Source organism: Aptenodytes forsteri, unplaced genomic scaffold (genome assembly GCF_000699145.1).
Source record: "Aptenodytes forsteri isolate BGI_AS27 unplaced genomic scaffold, ASM69914v1 Scaffold56, whole genome shotgun sequence".
NCBI classification, from domain to species: domain Eukaryota; kingdom Metazoa; phylum Chordata; class Aves; order Sphenisciformes; family Spheniscidae; genus Aptenodytes; species Aptenodytes forsteri.
Genome location: NW_008796213.1, coordinates 5,433,519 through 5,458,944, shown reverse-complemented (window position 1 = coordinate 5,458,944; position 25,426 = coordinate 5,433,519). Strand labels below are relative to the sequence as shown.

Sequence of the window (25,426 nt, the reverse complement as noted above, 5' to 3'; positions counted from 1 at the left end):
CAGTGTCTTAAAAATAAATCATGAAAATTAAGAAACATATTATGCATATTTTCATTACATTAGTTAAATGTTCAACTTCATAGACCAAACATGTATTGCAATGGCTTCTTGCTAGCAGATTTGAGCTGTGGGACAAGATACATCAGAAAATACAGAAAATGGAAATTGAAATCCAAAATAAACACAATACAATCCATAAGAATAGTAAATATTACAGTTTTCATTATAGACTAGCATGATGGAAATAATATAATTACGGCCATATTCAGCTAGCCTAAAATCCCTCTAAGTTCCTGAGTTAGACACTTCCTATCATCTGGCTTTAGGCAGCTTTCCTTACTTATGACCTCAAATTAATTTTTTCAGAAATGCTTAGCTTATTCCACAGTTGAAGCAAAAGCCTTTGGTGGGAGTTAGTCCACCTAAATATGACCCCATCTTTTCCTAGGAAATAATTTTCTGAAAAATATGGTCCTGAGATTATTCATTAGTAGTCCAATCCAAATCCTATTGCCATTCGTGATATCCCAGTCAATGCTAAACTACCTGGAATTCATAAAATGTATCTATTAATGAAAATAAAGATATGTCTTCAGTTGTAGAAGGCTAACCTCCTTCACCCTCTTTCCCTGTATTTGCAAAATCCATGGTTTTGATTACTTTGTTCTTAACGCAAATACAGCAATTATATCAACTAGCTTCTGTCCTTGGGAACAATACTGCTTTTTGCTACATGATTTTGCTAACAAACTACATTAAGAAGTTTTCCTTGGAAGCGAATGTTTGGTTTGTTTAATACATAATTTTAAGGCAGACAAAGACTGCCCTGAACTAATCTTTCTTCCTTCTCTCCTTATCCCCTTGCCATTTCCTTCAGAGATCTGTCTCTTATCCAAGCTGAGTTTTTTCATCTTTTCCCAAAGAGCTCTGTGGCTGAGGCTTACTAGAGTTTGCCAGGTAAGTGGCACAGCTCTAAGAGGTATAGTCTACCATTTTGTCACTTGTGGAAAAAGTCTTTGCAATCACTGAATATGTGAATTGGTGTGTGTGTGGGGGAAGGCAATATAGCATAAGCACAGCACGTTGGTCCTCAAAAAGAAAGCAAAGCAACCAATATAGTTTATTTTTTATAAAAAAAAGTTATTATTTTCATCCAGGAAAGTTAAAAAACTTGTTTGGACTCCCTTTTGCATTTGCCTTGCATACTTTTGACTCCTATGCAGATGGTATTCAGACAAACAGAGCATTTGCCATGATTTAAAACCCTTACCTTTTACTTCCAGTTTGCAATCAACTTCTGCCTCTCCAAGTTCATTGACTGCTCGGCAAGTGTAAGTACCTCCATCATAGGGACTGGGTTTGCGGATCTCCAAGGTGCAGACACCTTGGTTACTGAACATTCGGTACCTTGGGTCATTCATTATAATGACTTTGTTTTTCAGCCAGGTTATTTTGGGCTGTGGTAAAAACAGAAGAAAACCCACATGCACAAACCTATGAACTTAAATATTTTATCACTTTTTGTGGTGTTCTGTTGAAGTTGAATAATCCAGAAATCATACAAAATAGATAAAATAGTGATAGAAAGGAAACTGTAATTCTTAACTCAAACATAAACACGGGCTGCATCGTGCATCTGTTTTTAAGCACGATTTTTTCAGTACAGCTCCTATCACATAATTAAAGTCATAAGTGTAAGCCTGTTATCAATATAAGAGGTCCTGTGTAACGATAGCAAACATCTGAGCAATAGCTTTTGACATCTAGTTACTCTAAGTCAATAAGAAAAACATGATTTTTCACAGTATTGCACACAGAACAGTCAGAAACTGTGAAGGTGAAGAGTGAACAGCAAACGTTCTTAAACACTCTTGAGTTCTCATTTTACTAGGTCAGTTCAGTTTTTCACAACAGAAAACAGATCACAAAAAGACACAACTCAAAAGAAACTGGAAGATGCATTGCACAGGGCGTCTGAGAACCAACGTGGTCCCCAGAGTATTCCTGTAATGCGCTTTCTTAAAGCATAATTAGCTTTTTATAGAATAATTATGTCTTTATTTTACTAACAACCTTTACTATTAACTGTACAGCTGTTGTCAGTGCCGGTCCCAGTATAGCCCAGCCTTTTCCTGAGGTTCTGCCCTTTCACTGAGTTATCTGTGGATTTAGTAACTATTATAATGCCTATAACACAGGTAAGTAGGTCCTTTTTTGTATTCGTTAGAGTCCACACCACTCTCTTTGCCTTCAGCCTGGCTTGTGAGAGAGACAAATGGTAAAAATGGTATCACAATTTTTATTGTCAGGTTAAACTCCCTTGTGTTTTAACTGATGATAGTGTTACGAGCTATGCTGTACCTTGGGGTTGCCCCGAACACTGCAGTTCAAAGTAGCGTTGTAACCAGCTACAGCAAACGTGTTGACTAGAGGCTGAGTAAACAACGGCTGTTCACTGAAGTCAAAATCATCGTAAACTGGGTATTTGTAGACTTTACCTATGAAATGAAAATAAAACATTTATAAAAAGAGTGTTGGCATGTAGCTAAATACCCAAGCATCTTAAAAAGCTACAAGGAGTCTGAATCTGTTCTGATCTGCACTGCTTTAGGTACCAACCTGACTCTAGTAGTTGCACTTGTAGGGGAGGCTGGAAGTGAGCCTGGGAAGTGACTATAGCCCTTGGTCATGCTATAGGGTAGATGTCTGAGAGCCTCTCTTTGGTTCCTGAGTAGGTGGTATACAAAATAATACACATTTATTCTGTGTCTTTGCCTGCATGCCCTGCATGTTACAGAACAGGACGCATCCTGGCTGATGAACTGCGGGATGGCTGCCTTGACAAGCCGTGTTCACTCTGTTGCCAATTACTTTTCACCATTTGTTCTGATTACAAACTGGCTCTGTATCTGAAAATCCATTTTTCTTTCTGCTTCATACAGTGCACTAACAATACAGATACCCGAGTGGATGTAGTTTCTGTACAAGGAAAACTTGGTAGTAAAATCTAGTTTCTCACTGCCACTTTATCCCTGCTCTGCAATGGGGATTACCATCAATAAATCATCTTCACCCACAAACTAAGCTGGCATTTAAAACAGCTGGACAGACTCTCATCTATTCCTGTGCACAGGTATCATTAAACATCTTTGCTTCACCAACACCTGATCCAAGCTCTCGTACTGACTTCAGTGTAGCTTAGGCCTGATACTTGCTCTCATGACGAGGGCAAGTAAGCAGTGATGAAAAACAATTCCTATAGCCATTTTTTTTGTTCATGATCCCATTTCTAAAAGAGAGGTAGTTTTCTTTTTAATAATGGAAGTGGGGTCCAGTACCCTGGGCCTTCAGTCCTTCAGCCTGTCACTGTGTTGTCTGTACAGGTTGTCTGTCCTCTGCATCATGGCAGTCATGTATTCCTTTCTTTCAGACAAACTGAGGTAATCTGGTTTGATTTTCTTCCTTTAAACCACCTGTCTGTAGAATTTCCCTTCCATAAAGGGACAGTTTATTTTTTTTTTTTTAAAGTTTACAGTACCACTTCAAACTGACAATTTGGGAAATGTCAGGATTTGTGACCACAGAATCAGAATTTGTCCAGCTCCACCTGCAAGAGATGTGAAGCAGGGGTTACGCTTATCTGTTGGATCCTGCCTGAAATGGACGGGAGCACTTGCACAACTGATGCCAAGTCTCCACTAACAGGAGGCAGGATTCTAACAGAACCCACCGCTTCTAACTGAACAGCTTCTTTACTCCTCTTCCAGCTCTTGTCAACTTGGAACTGCCAGTGGTGACACGAGTATGAGATGCAAGATCGTAGAAAATGTCAGAACATGGGAAAAATGTCCCACTCTTGATTAAAAAAAACCAACTGTGAACAATGCCGACAAACTGAGAAGTCCTAATATGAAATGTCCTAGCTGTTACTTGTACCTGGTCTTGGGGCTAGGAATGCATCTGAATGTTTTAGAGATATGGCCTTTACCTCTAACCACCTTCCAGCCTCCGAACACACCCCTTCCCTTTTGACAAGGAATGGATAATTAGCTAACCATCCTTTGCAATAAAAGCGCTCTCTTTGGTCATCGTTGCATCCTCACTGAGGCCGCACATGTTTTCAGCGAAGATCCGGAAGTAGTACTCATTTCCTATGACGAGCTCGTTAATGGTGGCACTGGTGCGGTGGTAGTGCTCGATTACTGTGAACCACTCCTGAAAGACACAAACACAGAGAGTAAGCTTCCCCGCAGCACCCTGCACCTCTCAGCCATTAACTGTTTGGAAGAATCATCAAGCTCGTGGGAGTAAGACTTTTCTTTTAAGGGAATGTTAATGGATACTAAAATAGTGAAGCTGGCAAGAATTAATTCTTCTGTCTGAAATGAGCGATAATGAGAATACCACAGAGCTCACTGCTGAGCAGTGAAGGCCAAATGGAAAGTGAACCCTACTGAATTGTTACGCTCTCTTAGCTGGGAGCGTTTGTTTCAGGAAATCCAATATTACAAAGGTTGTATTGTGTGAGGCGAGGCAATGCAGGCTCCTTCATTCCTAGTCCACACTGCTGACAGAGAAGGTATTGCTGCAGGTAAGAAAAGTAGTAGCATGCACTACTCTGCAGTAACATGTACTCACAAGAGGCCAATGCGCTAATCTAGCCCCTGTTCCACAGGTTGAGTGTTCATGAGAAATGTAATTCTATGCAGGTGGTCCTCTGGTATCTAAAGGCTCAGATGGGGAGGCGATCATTCCTAGTCCACACTGCTGACAGAGAAGGTATTGCTGCAGGTAAGAAAAGTAGTAGCATGCACTACTCTGCAGTAACATGTACTCACAAGAGGCCAATGCGCTAATCTAGCCCCTGTTCCACAGGTTGAGTGTTCATGAGAAATGTAATTCTATGCAGGTGGTCCTCTGGTATCTAAAGGCTCAGATGGGGAGGTGGGTTTTAGCGCTTTAGTCTTGCAGCAGTAACAGGACGTGTGATCTCTATCCTAGCACACAATAGCTAAATAACAAACTGAGGTGAATGAGTTTAATGCTAAAAATGCGATTAATATGAAGCACAATATGACCACAGCAATGTTTTTGCTTTTCTTTACTCTGCCCTACATAGTGTTCTTGCTTTTCTAAAGATGAACTTGTGCTGAGTTCCCTGTGCCACAGTTTGCATTGATATCTGGTCATCTTTAAAAGCCAAAGTGCCCTTTGGGAAAAGAGTTTTCTGTAGAAGGCCAGCTGTGCCAGAATTGCAAAATTCAACACCACGGAGAATATGGGGATACTATGACCCGAATGATCCATGACACACTGGATCCTAGACACTGCTGTTGTTGCTTTCTCCTTAACACAGTAATTTAGAGATGGGACATCATTGTTCTGGTCACTGTACAGAGACCATCTCTTCTTACAGTCTGAAGAGAAAGAAAAAATGAAGGATGGGAAGGGAAATAGTGGCACAGGAAGAATGAATTGATCAGACCGTGAAGCAGATCAACATATTTAAGGGGGGTGTGTGTGTGGCAAAAAGATTCCCTTAGATAAGGTAACTCCCAAAATATTGTCTTAGATTTCCAGTGTTTAAATTTGCAGTAAGTGTTAAATGTAATAATCCAACTGCTCTCTTTTAAAGAAGTGTAAAATTCATGTTAGTTTAATGAAAATAATAAATGTCTCTATATTGCACTTTTCATCTGTAAATCTCAAAGCAGTTTACGAGTTACATATGTACCATTTTGCCATGGGTAGTAAGGAGTGGCAATGACTTACACAATGTGACGTTATAGCTTTGAAAACAACAGCACTACATTTTGATTCCAGTAGCAACTACTACTGGGTTTTATTTTCTCTACTGAGACAAAGGAAAAAAAGCAGAATTACTTCCCTCAAATCCACTTGTCCTTTCCTATTTAGTCCTCCTCTTTGGCATCATCTGAAAACATTTCCATTTTTAGGCTTTAGATACAGTGAACAGGAGATTTTTAGAATTTTTAGAGATGCCTTGCAGATTTTCTGAGCGCTGACTAGTCAATGCTTTGTCCACCTACATCAATTTAAGCATGTAAGGCTTTTTATTTTTAAAAGGGAGAATTCATGAGTACATCAGCCTTTTAAACATCTCTTTATTACTTACCATACTCTTCTTATCTGCTTTTTGAATAGTGTACCCAGTAATGGCAGCGTTGCCATCATCTTTTGGTGGCTTCCATGATAAATTCACATTCTCTCCCCAGACATCTTTAATAGTTACAACTTCTGGTGGCCCTGGGCGATCTGTAATGAAAATGTGGCAGCTGACATTTTCCATTGTTTTCTTTCTCTCTCTCTCTCTCTCTTTCCCCCCTTCCTACACACATCTTCCACTTAGTTAGGTTTTTCTCTCTCTTTCTTACAACACGCACGTGCCAAAACCAATGTCAAAAGAAAGCTGAGGTTGCAAAATAAAACTTTTCAAAGTTAAGGCATGTCAGAATTATGAAGAACTTAGCTTGACCGCTTTGTGAGTATGGTTTCTAATATGCATGTGCTCTTTGATTGCATAAGGACATGATATTTTGGAAAAGTTAAAACCAGTTGAAGATGTGTTCCTAAAAGACAAAGTCAGACAATCATTATAAAGTCTGTGCTACCAGTTTTGCCTATTATGTAAAGAAATAGATTGGTAAAAATGAAAAGTGAATGTGTTTTCTCATCTGTCTTTCCTACTTCCATGTACTTTCAATATTTAGGATTTCTTCCACATTACACTTGTGACAAAGTTACTATGAATTTACTACCAGTTCTGGCTATGAACACCACTCAATGGGAAAAGGCTTGCATCCTGGATAGACAAGAACATGAAAAGCACAACAGTGAAAAAAGAGACTGACATGTTCCAACAAGCATCTGCCATTGTGTAGGGAGGTTTACTTAGAGACCACAAATCTATAGCCAAGTAATTGGATATGGTGAGTTATCACTGTCGAGAAAGATGCTCTTTGGGATTCCTCTGCTTTCCTATAGCCTTGGAATGGCTGGAGTCTGCTTCTACAGCATGCATTTACTTCTGTTTCTCAAAACATACCAACAATCTGAATATCTATTGTAGCTTTGTCCTCCAAGTTCTCTACTTCCACTTTCATGTTATATTCTCCAGAGTGGCTCCTTTCTGCCTTTCGGATGAAGATGATAGTGTCATTTTCAGTGTTGCGGATGTTGATTTGGTTCTTGTCGATTGGAGAACCATTTTTCTGCCATGATACTTTTGCCCTTGGTCTTCCCTGTAAGAAGCCAGGAAACAATTTGTATATGATTTTGGGAGAGAAAAGGGTGGGAGAGAAAACGGGTTTATGTCCCATTTTTCCCAAATGGGAAATAAAAACTGTCCTGAAAGAAACTGAGAATTCTTTTTTAAATCATAGGGCATCTGAGATACAATCATATTAATTCACCTAAAATGCAGCTTGCTTTTTTTTTTTTTTTTTTTCAGGAGACTGAAAATATTTGCAAACTCAGGCTAAATTGGACAATTAACTTTCTGGCTAAAGTTGGCAATTAATTTCCAGTTTTCTAAAAGAAAAAGGAGAAAAAAACAGAAAATGCAGAACAAAATATTTCACCCTCTGGAAGTGCCTACATTCTCTACACTGGCAGTGAAAGAGGAAAAGTAGTGGACTAAACCTCCAGGGATCCCAAACTCTCTTCTTTCACTGCAAAAGCAATTGGAATAGTTGTTAGGTAGGCTGGATTGACATCTTTTGTGTGCCATTTTTATGGGCCTAGTAGTGCCCAATTTAGGTACTTAAATCGGAGTGAATTCCACCTGCTTTACCGTGGGATTTGCCTTTCAGAGGCAAACAATTTGCAGATGCTGTCTGAAAAGGGTAATCTCACACCTTTTTGAATGCCTCCTTAGAGAATAACCATAGAATATTCCTTTAATTTCTCAAGAGCAGTGTATTTTGCAATGTATTGCTGATCAAGCTTTTATTAGGCTTTTAACAGCCTTGTAGAAGCCGGATTATGCTCACCCAGTATCTTTAGGTGTGCAGAGATGAAATAGAAATGAATTCTGCCATAATTCTTGTATTCAGAAGAATAAGGACCCTGCAGGTAGAGAGGCAGTCACTGTTGTAAAAGTTATGGGAAGGAAGGTTAACAGGATGCTGTGGGAAAACGTGCTATATCCTTGGAAAGAGTCATATTATAGGTATGTTCTCAAGGATTTAAAAGTTGCAGTTTCTCTAGGAGGCAGTGAAACTCTGCCCACTCTTCCCCTCCCTTTTCCACTCTCAAGACAAGAAAAAGATTAAATACTACAGTCAGTCTCACCCTTGATACCATATCTAACTATTGCCAGTGTAACCATTTTGCATTGTGCAAGCGATCATCTCACAGGTAATGTCTACTGGGAGGATTTATAAGTGTCCTTTGGATGACAGAAGAAAAATCAGTCTGTCTAAGCTAGCTACCCAATTCATTAATTGGCTTAACATCATTTCTTTGAGACGTCAAAGCAAAAGCTTTCAAGCACCTGTGTACGTCTGTGTGTTTCCACATCTGTTAGTTAACTCACTGGCAGACCAAAGTTACACAGAAAGAAGTTAAAAAGCAGCTATATAAGAAAAAGTAGTATTTTCCTGTCAGTGTTTTTAGTTCTTACCTGGAAAGGAATAACGAGATTCACAGTTTCTCCAACTCTTCGAGTATAGGTTTGTTTTAAGTGTCTTGGTAGACGAATCTTTGGAGGTTCTGAAAAAAGCCAAAAGCTTGTGTTTGACATTTATCTTCTTTTCGCAGAAGTGACTAATGAGTGAGCTATCTTAAATTTCTTGGTCCCACAATGTTACTTTTGGTACACCATCGTTTTTTGTAACACCAAATGTTATGGTGGTAGGAATAGGTGAGAAACAGTGCAACTCAAAAAAAGCAACATCAAGTTCAAGTTCTGCAGAAAAAAAGCCTTGAAAGGCTGAGCAATAAAGGCTCGGAAATGAAACAAATAAAAAGAATTACAAGTATTTTTAAAGGCGGTTTCATGATTTCTAGCCACTGCACAATGGCTTTGTAAGGCCTTATCATCAGTTTCCAACAAGAGAGTACTAGCCTTAAAAAAATGAAGTAAGTATGGAAGCAGAGTGTATTTGTGGGTGAGCGTAGGCAGGAGGATCTTACCTATCACTTCCTTGACTAAAATAGGCTGTGGGTGGTACCTGGGCTCACTTGCACCAGCAGCATTCACAGCTTTTACTCTCACAAGGATTTTTGAGCCAGTCGGCAGGCCAGTGATAGTAAACTTCGTTTTGTCTGTCAGCTCCGGGTTAGCCACAATCCATTCATCAGCTAGTTTAGGGAAAAGAGGAGGGGAGGACGAATCGAAAGAATAGGGAATTATAAATACATCCACTGCACGGATGAGGAAAATTACAGAACGGTAATAGATTAATTATATTCTGTTTAATACCTCTGTTTTGTTTTTCTAATTATGCTGTAACATGATATTGATTCACTTTAATTATACGTAGGAAAAATGTTTCAAAGCTTTAAGGGTTTCTGCTGATTATATATTTATATTTAGAGAAATAAATGTTTTTAGAATGTGTCTATCATTTAATTTTCAGAGAGAAAACTGGTTAGTCTTTAAATTCAGCTGATAGAAAACAAGGGGGACAAAGAGTATATTTCCAAAAGCACTCATCATTGCTCTAACAGCTTCCTTGGAGAGAAATGGGTTTTACAATTAATTTCAATAATATCACAATTAGACCAGTACTGAGTACTCTTGAAACTACCACTGAGACCGCAGGGATGAGAGAAACACAGAATATTTACAAATTGCAATGAAATGCCATCTCTTCTGGTGCCTTTAAAAAAGGAAGGCTGTGTCAGAATTATTCACATAATTACGGCATTCTTGGATTTTTTTATCCTACCCCTAGGCAGTCGCACGTAATCCACAGAGTGATGGAAACAGTACAGTCTTTCAGAAAAGCTTCAACTACAAATGGTACTTTCTTTTCCACCCTGTCCTCTAAACAGATCACTTTAACACTGCTGGCACCTTGACATTTGGAAGTCAGATTTATGCAGTAGCAAGTCAGTATCAATACCTTCCGCATCATGTAAAGTTAGCATTATAACATTAGCGCAGAAGACGAGAACTATTGTAAGCTAGAGAGCCCTGCAGACTTAGCGCACAATACTGTGGTACATTGTCATAACTGTGGGCCTTACTTTTAGGAATTAAGTTCTCCTTCAAGCTGCTTCTTTCAGCGTCTAGCAGAAGACGATTGCAATCAATGACTGTTTCCTGAACACCTCCCCCTCCCCTTATACACAGACTACAGCAAATTCTGTAGACTGTTGCCCTTAAAATTCACTCTCAGAAATTTATCTTTACTTTTATGAAGAGAGTTTTTCTTTCATTAAAGAAGATTTATATCCTTTGTTGAATACTGTACCTTCCAGGTTAAAAGGTGGCTCCACCAATTCCTCAGACAGATCTGTCGATATACCTTGTGAGAATCCATCTTTAAAATTAATCAGAGACACCCACTTTCACACAGATGGAGCATTTTGTCAGTGGTTAGCAATTCCTGTTAGTAAGTATGCAAAGATAGATGCTGGGCTTTAAAGATTTAGAGGACCCATATTTAGAGAGACTGCAGGGAGGAAAGAGATGGGAAGAGGACATCTAAATCAAAGAACAGTTATGCATTATGCTCACAGAAAAGATAAAGGATAAAGGAAGAGGAGGAGATAAGGTTGTTTTTTTTCTTTGGGCCTGGTCACAGCCCTGGAAAGATGAAAAGAAAGAGGCAAAAAGAACATTTGGAAGAGAGAAATGAAACAAAATGATTATTGGAGAAAGTGTAGGAGGAGAAGAAAACACATCATAGAAGAGAAGAAATTCAGAGAAGAATTCTGAGTAAGAGAGACAGGAAAAGAGAAGTCTTGGAAAAAAACTTGGGGAAACAGAGGAAGAGAACACATTTAGCTAAAGGCAACATAGAAAGAAAATTAAGGAAGGTGGCCAAAATCATGGATGATGACAGATGATGTAATCCCTAAGGCTTTGTTTCCTGGACAAAGCTACGACTGCCCTGGATTTCCTGGAATCCTGGACTTGGCTATTTTCAGGATAGTAAAAATACTATTCTAGTATCTGTGCGCGGTCCTGGATGGGTACACTGGCAAAGATCTCAGCCAACAGAGACTCTCCAAAGTGCTTACTTACTAGCTATGAAAACAGACCATCTGCAGGTACGTTGGCCCTTTAAAGGCAGATAAATATAGTGTCATAGGGAAAACTAGGGCCAAGCTCATCAGTCTACCCCTGAAATGTCAAACAAGAACCAGTCGGCAGCATATATTACTAGGAATTGACTTCTCCAATTCAGTCTACTCCACATCACCACAGCAAGAGGTTCAAGTTGGATGTTGTAAACTAGCCCTGGGAAGGGGAGTTCTATATTCACGTTATTCACACCTATGCAGTGCCGGATCCAGATACTCATGATGAGACTCCAGTAATACACACAGTGAGCTGTCAAAGGTGCTACCATAGTTAAGGAAGTCCAAGAGTCCACCATGTTGACCAAGTCATGAGGTTCAGACTAAAGGCAAATACCAATTTTTGCGAAGCAATACCAATGCTCATGGTACATGATTCTTCTAAATTAAAATTATATATATATTTTGTCTTCCTGTTTTCAGATTGTGGTTTTCCTAATGATTGCTATGATAAGGAAGTCTCAAAAAAGCCCTCTTTAAAACTACTTCAGTGACAACGATGAAAGAATGGAGAAGGTAAAGACAAATGAGTTTACAAACAGATAACTAAAAGAAAAGAACAGCAGAATGAATATAGACAGTCATAAAAAGTACCTTGAAATTAAAAAGAGTTATTAAACAGTATAGAAGAAATTAGTCTGAGGCAGAACAGGCACTGAAAGGACTGAAAAAAGGAGGCACTGAGATATTGCAAGAAAGAAAAAAAGGACTGAACATAGAGAAAAGGATGTATAGTCCAATAACATGTCTTTTTTAATCGGTATTTTCTACCAAGCTTGCTTCTTCCTAACCATTTTCATAACATATATACATAAATAATGTCAATTGTGTATATATAGATGTATATGCATATATAGGAGGCATATATAGATATACATAAACACTCAGAAAGCTGTGTAAAATACATTGTACCCATTGTATTTTAACTGAGGTGGGTAACAATAAAATGACAGAGTTGACTGCCATTTTGTTGTATCTTCATATGTTTTAAACCTATCTGAAAAAAAAAAAAAGTAAAGAATTTGTTCCATTCAACAGGTATACAATGATCTTCTGTTTAATAGTCCTTAAAAGATAGACTTGGAAGATTCCTCTGAACACCATAGTTTGCATTAGCGTATATATATTTCTTATCTTCTTTTGTCACCTATTTTGGAAATCACATGCTGTAATGTCAAGGGTTTTATGACAGTGACATATTAGAAACACTTTTAACTTTTCCCCTGCCATCCTTCCAATATGAAACAGAGCATAATATACAACATACACTGAAGTCCTCACGTTGACAGCCCCCTTTATATTCCCATACATCTTGCCTGTGCAATGGAAACATTATAGGAATGCTGCATCTTGATGTAAGACTGCATGCTTACTCATTCTGAGCTGTTCCCACAGCTCCCTCCCAATATACAAGGAAAACCCTTCCTACCATTCCAGCTGTGTCTGCCTTCAGGTAATCTTCTCCAGACCTCTGAGCTTCTTGCAGTCTGTTCCTGCTCCTTACAGATATTCAGCTCAATACTACAAGATGCTGAGTGCTCCTGAGAAAAGCCAGTGGTTCTTCTTCACTCCCTCTCCCACTCTCCTGAGTGAGAGCTGAGGGCACTCTGCTTCTGTGGTATCTGACCACTTTTGTGAACTACCATTTTCCTGGATTGTCTGAATCTGAAACACGTGACAGTGTGAATGACAAGTTCTGTCCTCTACCTCTTGTCTCCAGGCTGTGGACTGCGTTCATGAAAAGCTTTCATTGAAATAAATGCCTTTATGAAAAAAGGTGTCCAACTCATCACTTGATTTACAGCGCAGTTAAGAGCAGCAGCTAGCAGAGCTGAAGATAACTGTGTCCCATTCATCCAAACACACAACATTGCTGGAGTCCCACTGATTGGCATTTGTCCACAGCGGCTGGGTATTGCACATACCACTCCAGGCTATTTGATACTTACCCAGGAGTTGGTGGATTTACTTTTTGAAAATAGACTTCATTTGATGCCAACTCAGAAGACAATCTGCTGGAAAATACTAAGTTTCTGCTGCTTGATCACCAAAGACTCTTAGTTGTAAAATATACATTATATTTCCCTATTCCTTGTTATTTTAGTCTCATAAGTTTATTCAGTCTCTTACATCTTTATCTTTCTCCTTCAGTTCTGTATAGATTTATGTCTTAGATGGACATAGTTAAAAATCCTGTATCTAACTATACTGAAACGTTGGAGAAATTCAATATCCAGACATGAACTTTGCATGCCTAGATAACTTCTACAGCCAGCTATTGGAGAGGCTGTTTGTCCTCAGTACTGGCACTTGAAGTAGCCAATTAGTAATATGTCAAGATAGGGATTACCGCACTGAGGACCTCCTGTCCCTAAAACCCAGCCAACCTGCACATATTTTGGACCACGCTTATAGCCATTCATTATTTCCTATTCTTTCATCCATGCACTCTTTACTGCATCGACTCTTCATTTAGCTCAAAAAAGAGGATAGCGATTAACACGGTACTTGGTACACTACAACAGATTATATGGCTTTTGATTTGGATTTCAGATCAAAGGTAAGGTGGGTTGAACTACAGTCAATAGGCGGGATCTGGAATACAAACCAAAGGAGGCCTGAGCAAAACCCTGCTGCTTGAGGTCTTCTGACTGATTAGTCTCTGCCTTAAAGTGAGAGCACCTGATACCCGTAGAGAAAAAATGGAGAAAGTCTCACCTACTTTCACTATGAGTAACATACCACAGTCGTTGCCACTTACTTCCTTCAAAGCAGTACTCTACAACATAGCCGTCTAACCCTGCCGCTCCGATGTGGTCTGGTGGCCTCCATTTCATTGTAACTGAGGTATCAGTCACTCCATCCACTGCCAGGAGAGTTGGTGGACTGGTAACAGCTGAAGCAAGCAGGCAGCGGGGAGAAGGCAGAAAGCTGTGTTACAATTAAAGGTTTACGTTTATGGTGTGTATTCCTCTAATTTAGCATCATAGGTGACAGGCTAAATCCTGCGTACCAGGCATTTCCAATCATCCCTGGCACGTCTTCCCCAATTAGGACCAAACTAGGAGAAGCAGGTACCTCATCCCATATCTGCTCACAGCCTAACCCAGAGTTAAATTCCTCCTTCTGAGGAGTGAGAAGGACAAAGAGTGGTGGAAGGTAAAGCAGAGAAGTTGTGAGTAGCGTATTCTACAACAGCAGGTATTTTCTGGCAGGAGGACAGCACGCTGTAGCAATAACAGCCACCTTCTTCCTCCTCTGCATCATGGGGGTGCCGCTGAACAAGGTGGGAACCTTTGCTGGCCTACAGAACAAGGCACCTTTCTTTTACAGGGACTTGTGGTTGTCACAATAGTTTGAAAAATCTGTTTCTTTATATGAAAAGGCCACCAAATTAGTCTGTCACTAGGTGAATGACAAGGCCCTCTAGCTGTTACATTAATATAAAGCAGTAAGAGGACATGTAGAATAATGTAAAATATGACCTAGCCTAATCTGGATTGTCTGCAAAAGGATATTGAAAATATGTGATCCCTTTCTGCAAAAAACAACCAAGACTATAATCCATAATCTTTATCAATTCTGTAAATTGCCAGTAGCTTGACTCTGTTGACTCAGGAGTCATATATACCCTATGATATACAACCTATGACATATACCCTATGATATACAAAAGCATGGAACTATTAATTCTGGTCCTTAAAACATATTGACCATAGTATATCAGGCTCACCTATAGCATGTCACTGTTTTATTGTAGTGCACCATTTTTCTGTCTATACATCCTTGTTTCTTGTTTATAAAAGACTATAAATCTATCAATCCTTCAGGGATAGACATATAGTTTATGCAGCACCTAATAAAGACACATCCTGAGCAACACAAGTGTAACAAGAACTACAGTTATATAATTAGATGACTGTAGTAATGTGTCAAAGATAATTTTCTAAATGCATACCTATCTCTATGCTCTTGTTTACTTACCTAAAGGAACAAAGGACTTCGAAGGCATACTTGGTTTGGAAATGCCTATTGCATTAACAGCGAATACACGGACCTCATAAGCAACACCTTCAATCATCTTCTTTGGCTCAAAAGTTGTTTCTTTACACAGCTCAAAATTCAACCTCATCCACCTGGAGCTTTGTTTCTTTTTCCTTTCAATGAAATATCCTATTGACCAAACAAAAGTTTATTATAGTAAGTGGTGGCATAAAGGTCAATAGTGAGGGGTCTGATTTTTGACTGGCCAATAGCGTTTTTCCTGGATGCACCTCAATATCTCCTGGCCTCAGAGTGGTTTAGGTGTTATTGTTAAATTTTTCCTATTGCAAACTATCTGATAGTCATCTATTTGGCTTTCATGGCCATGTACGAGCTTTTTTTGGACTTCACTTACAACACTGCTGTAGTCAGTTCAGTGTGAAAAGGGCCTGATTCTGCTGGCCTCTCTGGGCCCCTCTGACTTTCCTCTTGGTTCAGTGTATTAGAAGATATTCCAATTTACTCAGTAAATTGTTTCTGAAATCCCTGCTAACATTCAAACAGGCTAACTGTTCAAAGTTTGGTATTATAAGGGGTTGTCTTTCAAGTAGGGGGATTGATAATTTGGCAACATACAAAATGACAAATCTCAAAGCATTAGAAAAACAGGTATCCAATAAAGTCGAAGATTGGGTAGAACATTCTTGCAACTGGGTACTCAGAGTGCAACTCTCCAGGGCCTGAGCTAAACTCTGATCCTATGGCGTCCATTATTAGGTGTTTGTTTCTTTTGTCTATATTAGAGCACCACCACAAAAAAAAGTATGTACCTAAGATGGGTGATCCACCATCATTTGCCGGAGGTTCCCAGGTCATAACACACCAGTCTTCACCTACCTCAGTCACATGTGGTGCCTGAGGAGGATCAGGGACATCTGTTGTAAACAAAGTAAATATTATGAAAAAAAAAAAAATCTTTCTTCTTTTTGCATAGGTTGAAATAAAAAATGTCAAATAAGAAACAAATCTAAATAGTTTTTGAAGTGCAACAGGATTTCCTAATGAGGAGAGAGAGAAAGGTCTTTGTGGATCCTGGCAGGTGGTTAGGAAGGGATAAGTGCCAAGCTCTTCAGCACAGCCAAGACACTTGAGGGGCACTTGAGGGCATGTGGTAAGACAGGGCCCACAGCCACATGAAGAATGGAGAACGGGGAGTGTTAAGGACACCCTGAGGTAACTGCACAAGTTTGGCCCTTGCAGCATGAGGTGGCAGCGGGGTGATAATTAACTCCTACTTAAATCCCATGCTAAGCTCCTGTGTCCTTCAGTAACACTGGGCCATAGTATCCTTGCACCTCAATTCCACATCTGAAAATGGGGAAAAACAGGGAAATGGAATTTTTCTGAGAATCTACAACAGTTTGGTAGCTAGGGAGGACAGCATCTACAGAAGAGACCCTTCAGATAGAGGAAGAAGAATTTGTCTCTTGTTGGGGTACAGAACAGTAGGGTTCTTCAAGGAGTATTTATTGAAAAGGGCTGTGATAAAAGACATGGCTCATGTGCACTGTTCCACGTGACTTACCAACCACTTTAATGTTGATTAGAGCTGTGTCCTCTCCAGCCTCATTCTTTAACGTTATTCTGAAAGGACCTGAATCTTCCCTCTCAGCTGTATCAATGACCAAACAGCTGCTGTCTGGGTATGTTTCTGCCCGTATTCTTCCGCTGTCTGTGATCCACTAGGAGTCAAAGTAAGCAGAGGGGAAAGTCATATTTTCTGGATTTGAGAATCAAAATGCTCAAAAATCAAAATCCAAATGCAGTACAGGACACTTCAGCAAAAATACTAAAGTGACTGTAATAAAAAACACACTAAAGCTCAGAATTTCAGTCACCTAATGATCACAAAAATGACAAAATAACTGAGGGACAAATAAATAACTTTAAAATACGGTAACTGTTTAGTACTCAGTTCAGCCATTGCATCTCAAAGGAAGAGGCGCTAGGCTTACTTGTCCTGTGAGCAAGAACATGCTTTTGTCAACACTACCTGTCATTAATTTGATGGAAAGAGAGTAGTGGATTCTCCCAAAAGTCTCATCGAAATGTAATTTGTTCAGTTTAAAGGTCAGAGTGATTGTAACGGTCAGTAGTTTGTCCTCACAGATTTCAAATGCTGGCACGTATTTTGGAGTAAGAACTCTCCTAGAATAATTCCCTATTTAGACTAGTCCACAGTGGTGATACTACAATTAATATTTGAAAAATAGTAGTCAGAGATTTGACCAGATAGGTCTGACAAATCCAGTAATAATAACATGTTCCAGCTTCCACATACCACAATGAAAATTTAAATGTGAAAAGTGTCTTTTTGGTATTACACAGTCAGGGATTGATCTGTGCAAAATTTTGCATTAAGACCCCAAATGCAAGACACCAATTGCCCAGCCTGTTGTTTCATTTGAGACTTGACACTCCATCAGAATTTATCATTCATTTTCCAAAACCAGACCATACCGTGGCTTCCTATCAAAACCTGGCAGCCATTCTGGGCAGTATGTACAGAAGAAGTAGCCATTTGGTAGATTTTCACTAGTTTTCTTCTGTATCTCATATGTCCCTCTCCTTTACAATTTATTTATAGCAAAACCATATCTTTTTCCTTCATTAATTTCAGCCTTTCCTCAAAAAGACCCAGAAGATACTAAATAGTATTTGTCCATTTTACCCTTCATTTTTGAGTGAGGAGAGTTTTTTACATAAAATGCATCTCCTTATTTTCTGCCATTAAAATCAATGTCTTCACAAGGCTAAAGGTTATTTTTTGAAGTAAAAGGCCCCTTGTCAAGCTAAAGAAATGTGTGTAATGACAATGTACCTTGTCCCCTTTACTCCACATGACTTTTGGAGTTGGCTCGCCAGAGATGGGGATCTCAAGTCGTAGTTTGCTTCCTGCCACTACTGTCACAACGTTATCTTCCCCAAGACCATCCAAGTGGAGTTTAGGAGGATCTGAAAAAGGAGAGATTGTCCAAATTTGCCATGTGGCTGCCACTCTGAGAGTTCAGTGACCTGGCACAGGTCTGCAACATAGAGAAACATACTCTATGTTTTGTATTTTCCTGGTATTTTGGTATTTTTAGTCAACGGAGTTTTGTTTGGAAGAAAATTTGTAAAGAATTTTTTTTTTAAGGAAATAGTTGTCTGATGAAAAATAAATCATAGCACCATAGAAATTTTGGAATAGTAGGACCATAAAAAAAAAAATCTGTCTTTCTGAGGCAGAATTATGCATATTTAGGTAACTTCTGAGAGAGATTTCCTCTAAGTGGCTCTTGAGAATTTCCATTGCAGGCTTTCTTCAACACCTGGAGTTACCACCCTTCAGACATCACTGTTCTTACAGTTTAAAAGTTTTCTTAACCCAAATCCTTTTCCTGAAAATGAAATGGTCACTTTTGTTGTAGCCCATGTGTATGAAGAGCAACTGATTAATATCCTTTTACAACTTTTTTTAATGTATTAGAAGATTATATCTGTGAGCATACCCTCCAGTACCCCTTCCTTCTTCATTCTCCCTAAACCTTTCTAACACAGATATCCCACTTCCTTCAGCTTCAATTACAAACCATATTTTCTAAAGCTTTGGGCCTTTATGGTGCTCTCCTTTTGACTTCCAAGTCACTGGTTGCAGTTAAAAGCCCGTGAGGTATCATTGTGGGAAGAGAAAATGCCTTGTTCTATTTTTGTTTCAATGACTGGGATCATTAACAAGCCTTCTGTTTTGCTGAGTGAATAAAAACTGACCAGAAACATTTCACTCTCTAGATATCATTTGATGTATTTAGAGAATATGTACCTGCTTTACTAATATATTACCAAACCAAATCACATTTTGAAATGTCAGCAAGCCAATTCTTCAAAGACGACAACACTGTATATCTGAAAAGAGGATGGCAACAGGTGTTTTACACAAACTCTTAGTAGTGGTTTAGGTTTAGGAATTCAACATCAAGAAGCCTTCCCTGGGAGCTCCCCCAGGCTTGTAAACTATGAGCAGATCCTGAGCACAGGCAAAGCGCTCTCTGACTAGCTAGCACTTTGCCAAAGCAGCCGCTCTGTTTTCTGTGGTAGATGCCTGCTCAGAGGAAACAAACTGATTGTAATCAAGGATATTGCACGCTGCATTTAATTTCCAAGGGTCAGAGAAAGAGATGTTATATATAAGTCATTGTGCCATATACTTACCCACAACATGTACTTTGCATGGAATATTAATATTATAGGCATCTGGTACAAACATGTATTCACCCTCATCATCAACAGCAGCGCTCGCTATAACAAATCTGTGGATTCTGTAAAAAATTGAAAAAGAAAGAAATGTAAATTGTTTTTGAAGACTGCTTGAAGCTATAAGGAAAAATCTGTGAAACATTTAGGAGATCTGTGCAAGTGTGTAAAATTACTGACTAAAAATCCTTTGCTGGCTGCTTAGTGGTATTTTAGCTGATTAAATACTTTGTGATTTGTACAAAATATTATTGAGACAACCAGCAAATAATGTAACTAATTCTAATATTTTTTGTTTGAACACAGAAGTAGAAAAACACAGGAGTGTAATCTTGACACAGGGATTCTGTGCTGCTGCCATTAGATTGTAATTTCATTGTTCAAGAAAAAATGTTGAGGTGATCCCATTGTGAGAATATTCTGACTTTTGTTAGACCATCTTTGTGACAGGATCCAATCTGCTATTTGTTTGCCAGAATAAAGAAATGGATGAACAAAGCATATGCTGCTCTTACTACCTAACTGCATCTTCCAGTACGATGATATTTTTGCTCTCCTGTCACCTGCTGTGGCTAAGCTTTGTTCAAGGTAGGACTCACCTCTGTGCCCTTCCTGCTCCCCTTTCCCTCACCTCACCCTATGGGCCTACATGGGTTGTGGGGAGCTCCTTCATCTTATGTCAATCCAAGGGGTCATTACACAGCTGGCACTTGTCCCCTATTGCGACTTAACGAGCATTATGGAATCAATGCAAACGTTTCATAGCCTGTTTAGGAGCATCTTCACAAGTGCAGTTCCCAGCTGTATGAATGGTCTGCTAAGCTGAAGTGAAGAGGATGTAGTTAAAGGTAGGACCTGTTTTGGTTTTTGTTTTTTTTTTAAACTGACAAACTTTCCATGAAAAAGGATGGATTATAAATCCAAAGGGACCTGATATCTCCACGCACTTTGCATGGGCAGAGATACATGGTCTGAGCTGACACAAACAGAAGTTATCAGAAAAACAGACATTTAAAAGCTATATGTTTTTAATAATGTCTAACAACTATTTTACCTTCCTACTTAATATCCCATACTAACAGCAACAGCAATGTTAAGAAAAATTAATAGCTTGAACTTAGATGGATCAAGGATTTGATTATTGTCCTCCACAGCCAAAAGACACAAGATGAAAGGGGGCAAGGAGACATGGCTTTTATGATGATAAAAATAAATGTTTGAGGGACAGAGGTAAGGCTTGATTACCAGATAGTTTTCAGTGAAGTATCCCATATATTGGCACATCTCTACAGTGTCATTCCATCAGAAGTCAAGTCAATACACAACAGGCTTACCTTCCTTTGTGATAAAGCTTTACACGGTCACCAGCTTCGACCAGTTGTCCATTTTTGTACCATTTCCCTTCCACGTTCTCAGATATCTCACACTTCAGGTGGATTTCCTGTCCAAGCCTCACAGTCTGGTCTTCTAGTGCAAGTGATATCTTCAGTGGTCTCACTTAGGAAAACAGAAGCAGAGATTTTAATGCTAATATCAAACAATAGCTCATGATTCTGTCATGGAGCTGCTACTAGCCATCACAATAGTCTTCAAGTCAGAAAAATGCCTCCAATAATAAAGTTCTTAAGTCCAAATACCAGTAATATGTACATGTAAGCTACATAAGTTAAATGCCTCCAATAATAAAGTTCTTAAGTCCAAATACCAGTAATATGTACACGTAAGCTACATAAGTTAACCTCTTTCCATGTAGTCTGATGCCTTAGAAAGGGTGATCCAAAATATCCATGCCCTGACTGGGGAAACTCCATGGTTATTGCCAGTAGAGGAACTAAGCCCAGGAGCACAATTTGAATGCTGTCCCCTCTCTGGTGTTTAGGTGCTGGAGGTAGGGTGTTTCTATCCCCCAGAGTCCAGTAAGAAACTTTCAAGATGTGAAAGACCCATGTCCCCAGACCTATGCACTGGAAGAGATTACAACCCACCTTTCCTGTGATCTAACAGCCATCTAACTGCTCTCATAGCCCTCCCAGCTGATCCGAGATAATTTGGAGACTTACCAAAGTATTTAATCACAAGTGGGGACTGTAGTTCTCAACCTGTTTTGTCAGGCTGGTAGCAAAGGCTGACTGGCCAGTAAGCTTAGCTTCATACACTACTTGTTCTCATGTTTGCTAAACTGCCTTACCTCACCCTACGAATAGCCACAGATATTACTAGCTTTTGTAAAACTTGAGTCTGAGAACTGGTGCCCCAGTTCACTTCCACTTTCTGGAAGATTAGATGCTGTAGACCAAAGTCCAGGCTGGACACACAGTACCATGTGTATGCAGTAAATATCCCTGACTATAATCTGACATAGGAAACAAAGAGTGATGGGAAAGGCAGCATTTTATAGAAAGCCAGTTGGAAAATCCTCAGAAGAAGTTGCATGAAAGGAAAGATGATGGAGCTCAATAGCCATCGAGGATAATTTCCAACTTGATAATAGAACAGCATGAATAGGTTGTGCTTAAGATGCCAATTTGTACAAAATAGTCAAAAGCAGTATACAAAACAGTGTATGTTTATGCATAATGTGTGATAACTTTAGAGGATGGGCACATACATTTCGCTAAAACCCACAGGCATTTTAAAGAGATATTGCACAAACAATACTGAGGGAGCTACATAGTCATGTGTTTGTGCCTATGAGTTCAGGTCAAGTGCCTGTTAACAGTATGCCTAGTTATAGAACTTCTTATTTTTTCCAACATACTTTTTTTCTGATTTTGGCTAAAAAGCCTTGGTTTGGCTTTCCGGTGAAAACCTGAAAGGATTAAAGAAAAGCAGATACTTCCCTTGAAAATTTCACTTTGTTGACCTGTTATATCTTTGGATGGATAGCTTTGTTTCCTATCTTAATGGAGTGACAGAAAGTTTTCAAGCAGGACTAGTCCATTGCCTGTTGCTGCAAACAGCGTCTAAAGGAAAGTCACTGTCCTGGAGATTTGCAGCAAAGAAATTGGTATGGAAGTTAAGTCTCCCTTTAAACCCCCAGGAAAAGGCAAGCAGATTATTTATTTCTGTAAGCTAGTAAACTGTGACATATGAATTCAAGAGCAAGATGGATGATACTTACAATCAACCGAAAGCTTAGCTTCTGATTGGCCTCCAGTTGTCATTACTGAGTAAGTTGCATTGTCATTTTTTGCAGCTTCCTCTATGATCAAAGTGTGTTTTTTACCCTCAACCTTGATTCGATACCGAGATTTAGGTTCATTGTTAAGTTCTACACCATTCTTAAACCTAATGGAAAACAAAGAATGATTATTTTTCCAATAGATGTCCTGTGCAAATAGGACTCCCATAGAATGAAACTTCCAGAGAAGACTTTATAAGACTTAAGGCACGAGGAAAGGTTAAACAAACTCATCCATGAATGTGTAAGGATATTTTTGCTGTTGCTACATTTTTGAATAATGTTTTCTTGAGATTTTCTTAGAAATTTTCAGGTTTACTGGTATAGAAAAAGCTGTCCACAGTTTTGCCTACAATTAAAATATTCAGGGTTTTATTCTCAAGGAAAACAGTATCTGTTCAAAATGTGGCTTACCATTTCACATTTGCATCATCCTCAGACACTTCACAGCTCAGTTCTACTCGTTCACCAACATAGGTACTGGTATCCTCCAGGCCTTTGGTCACCAAAATTGGAGGATCTTTGGAAAGAGAAAATTACAGATTTACCATCTGAGAGATAAAACAGTGAAAGAGGTTTTCAAAATCATGCTATAGAAGACGACAGTACTTTAAAATTCTAATATTAGTCTCAGCACAGCTTTTTCTGCCGTAAATCAGAAAAGTGATTGCTCATTAAGGTGCTAGTAGGAAATGTGCTAAATAAAAACCCAACATTTGTTCAGATGAATACCTGCCTTGCATCCCTTTTTATTGACAGTTTGTCCAGGCAGGTCGACATGAGAAGCTGACATTCCCCCTCTTGCCTCCCACAGATCCCTCTCATAAAGCTGCGTTTTCGTTAGGTCCTATAGCCCGTTATGCACAATAAGATGACCTGATGACATAACGCAGTGCCCTTATTGGTTTAACCCATCCCTGCTGTCAAAACTCAAGTTTATTTAATAGCAAGAGATTGTACAACAGTTAACCTATGATATTTATAGGGGCGATGGTCTCCATTATTTTAAATAGCTCTCTGAAATATTTGATGATTTTTTTCTCTCACTGTAAGTTTTGGTTTTCTGTTTGTTTTGTTGTGCATGTGTGAGTAATGCCGTGAATATTATCAGTAAGACTGTCAATACTGTGGGAGCAAAAAGGGTGAAGAAATGGCCACCCGTTCATAGCTTTTGATAGAGTCTTCCCTTAAATCTGTGCAGATGGAATGAAAACTAACTGCTAGAAAGCCTGGTCTGAGGGTACTTGAAACAGACCAGTTGGACCAGGAATATCAGGATCATCAGGTACCTAAGTGTGGTGTTAGGGAAAGCCAACGCTATGACAAACAAGTCTCCAAAATGGCTTTAAAACTGTGAAGGGGACCACAGCCCCACTAGATCCCAATGCACAGTATGAAATGAGCCGTATCCCCATTTCAGGGTTTTCACTAAATTACTAAATACAGGATGAGGGAAAAAATGGTCAGGGATCACCAAAATACAGAGTGATCCTAAGGGCTGCTAATACAAATACAAAAATATACTGAACCAGATCCTCCCTGTTAGTTTCTGTTGCAGTCAAAGAAGCCACACCAATTTACAGCAGGCGTAACAGGAGCAAGCTGACATAGTTACCTCTCACAAACAGTTCTGTGGAGCATTTCTCATCACCAGCTGTTACGTAATAGCGAGCATCATCTGCCATCGTACAATTATTGATGAATAAAATTCGCTGGTTACCTTTGTGCTCAAAAATGTATCTGTTTGAACAGGAATGCAGCAAAGATACATTAGCAAAACTGCTGGACCCCTTTTGTTTTATGTAGAAAGTGCTTTAGGGATTATTAGAGGTGAAAGTCCTGTTTTTTTACATAGAACTGGAAAAATTGTGCTGGGAAGCCATTTCCAAGATTCAACAGACCTGTCATAGACTTTTTAGCAAAAAGAGCTATGGTGTAGAGTGACAACGAGCATCTTCTGGCTTGTTCCAAAATCCAGGCTTGGGTGATATGAAAAAGTAAAAAAAATGAGCAGGCTCTGAAGGTTGGCAAATAAAATGGAGTCTGAAACTCTAGATGAGTAAAGATGAAAATAACCAGTAACAGGACACCATCCTCATTCCGACACTCTTAACATTTTTGTGAAGTATAATAATAGCCAAAGTTAAGAAGTTAATATTATTGGTAGGCCAGATGGCACAAGAGATCAGTAATGGGATATGGGGTTTTGGTAATGGGATATGGAGCCTTTCACCTTTATGTCACCAGTTTAGATCTGCTCCAGGTTTGTAATGACCAAAGCTCATTAGCATCTGACAGCTGCTTCAGCAGCCTGGAAGAAATGCACTGGAGCATTCAATCCAGGTCCTTCTACTGGAGAGGTATTCACATAGCTGCCTGCGAAACAGTTCTGAACCGCTCATGGCAGATATAGGGGCTAAAGAAAAGGTACCCTCTTTATTATGCATTTTTTGTCGACTATGAATATTACTCAAAATCCTTCATTGACTTCTGCAGCAACAGAATGAAAGAAATCTGCCCCTTCTCTGTAAGAGGGCTTTTGCTAATTACTGTTTTTTCACAGGGCCTGAAGAGAAAGTTGCTAGGATTTTGTGCTGCTGAGCAACATTTGAGGAACATTACATTGTTGTGCATTACTGGTTGCATATTGTCATTCCTAGCTGTGTCTGACTGTGGAATGGGATTTTCTGCACC

The 25,426-nt window shown here is 39.2% G+C and overlaps 1 protein-coding gene across 1 annotated transcript in view; it reads right to left on the bottom strand.

Annotated features, from left to right (window-relative positions):
• The window catches only part of MYBPC1 (myosin binding protein C, slow type), a 79,613-nt gene that overhangs the window by 7,652 nt on the left and 46,535 nt on the right, over positions 1-25,426 (bottom strand). Inside the window, exons 13-29 of the mRNA XM_019474394.1 lie at positions 24,348-24,472; positions 23,147-23,252; positions 22,673-22,839; positions 20,886-21,048; positions 19,510-19,616; positions 18,140-18,273; positions 16,844-17,000; positions 16,089-16,193; positions 15,259-15,447; positions 14,036-14,170; positions 9,157-9,324; positions 8,645-8,733; positions 7,067-7,262; positions 6,137-6,276; positions 4,056-4,215; positions 2,362-2,498; positions 1,271-1,457 (exon numbers count right to left, since the gene is read on the bottom strand). Of these exons, the coding sequence (XP_019329939.1) occupies positions 1,271-1,457; positions 2,362-2,498; positions 4,056-4,215; positions 6,137-6,276; positions 7,067-7,262; positions 8,645-8,733; positions 9,157-9,324; positions 14,036-14,170; positions 15,259-15,447; positions 16,089-16,193; positions 16,844-17,000; positions 18,140-18,273; positions 19,510-19,616; positions 20,886-21,048; positions 22,673-22,839; positions 23,147-23,252; positions 24,348-24,472 (2,465 nt within the window). The remainder of the gene's footprint in view (positions 1-1,270; positions 1,458-2,361; positions 2,499-4,055; positions 4,216-6,136; positions 6,277-7,066; positions 7,263-8,644; positions 8,734-9,156; positions 9,325-14,035; positions 14,171-15,258; positions 15,448-16,088; positions 16,194-16,843; positions 17,001-18,139; positions 18,274-19,509; positions 19,617-20,885; positions 21,049-22,672; positions 22,840-23,146; positions 23,253-24,347; positions 24,473-25,426) is intronic.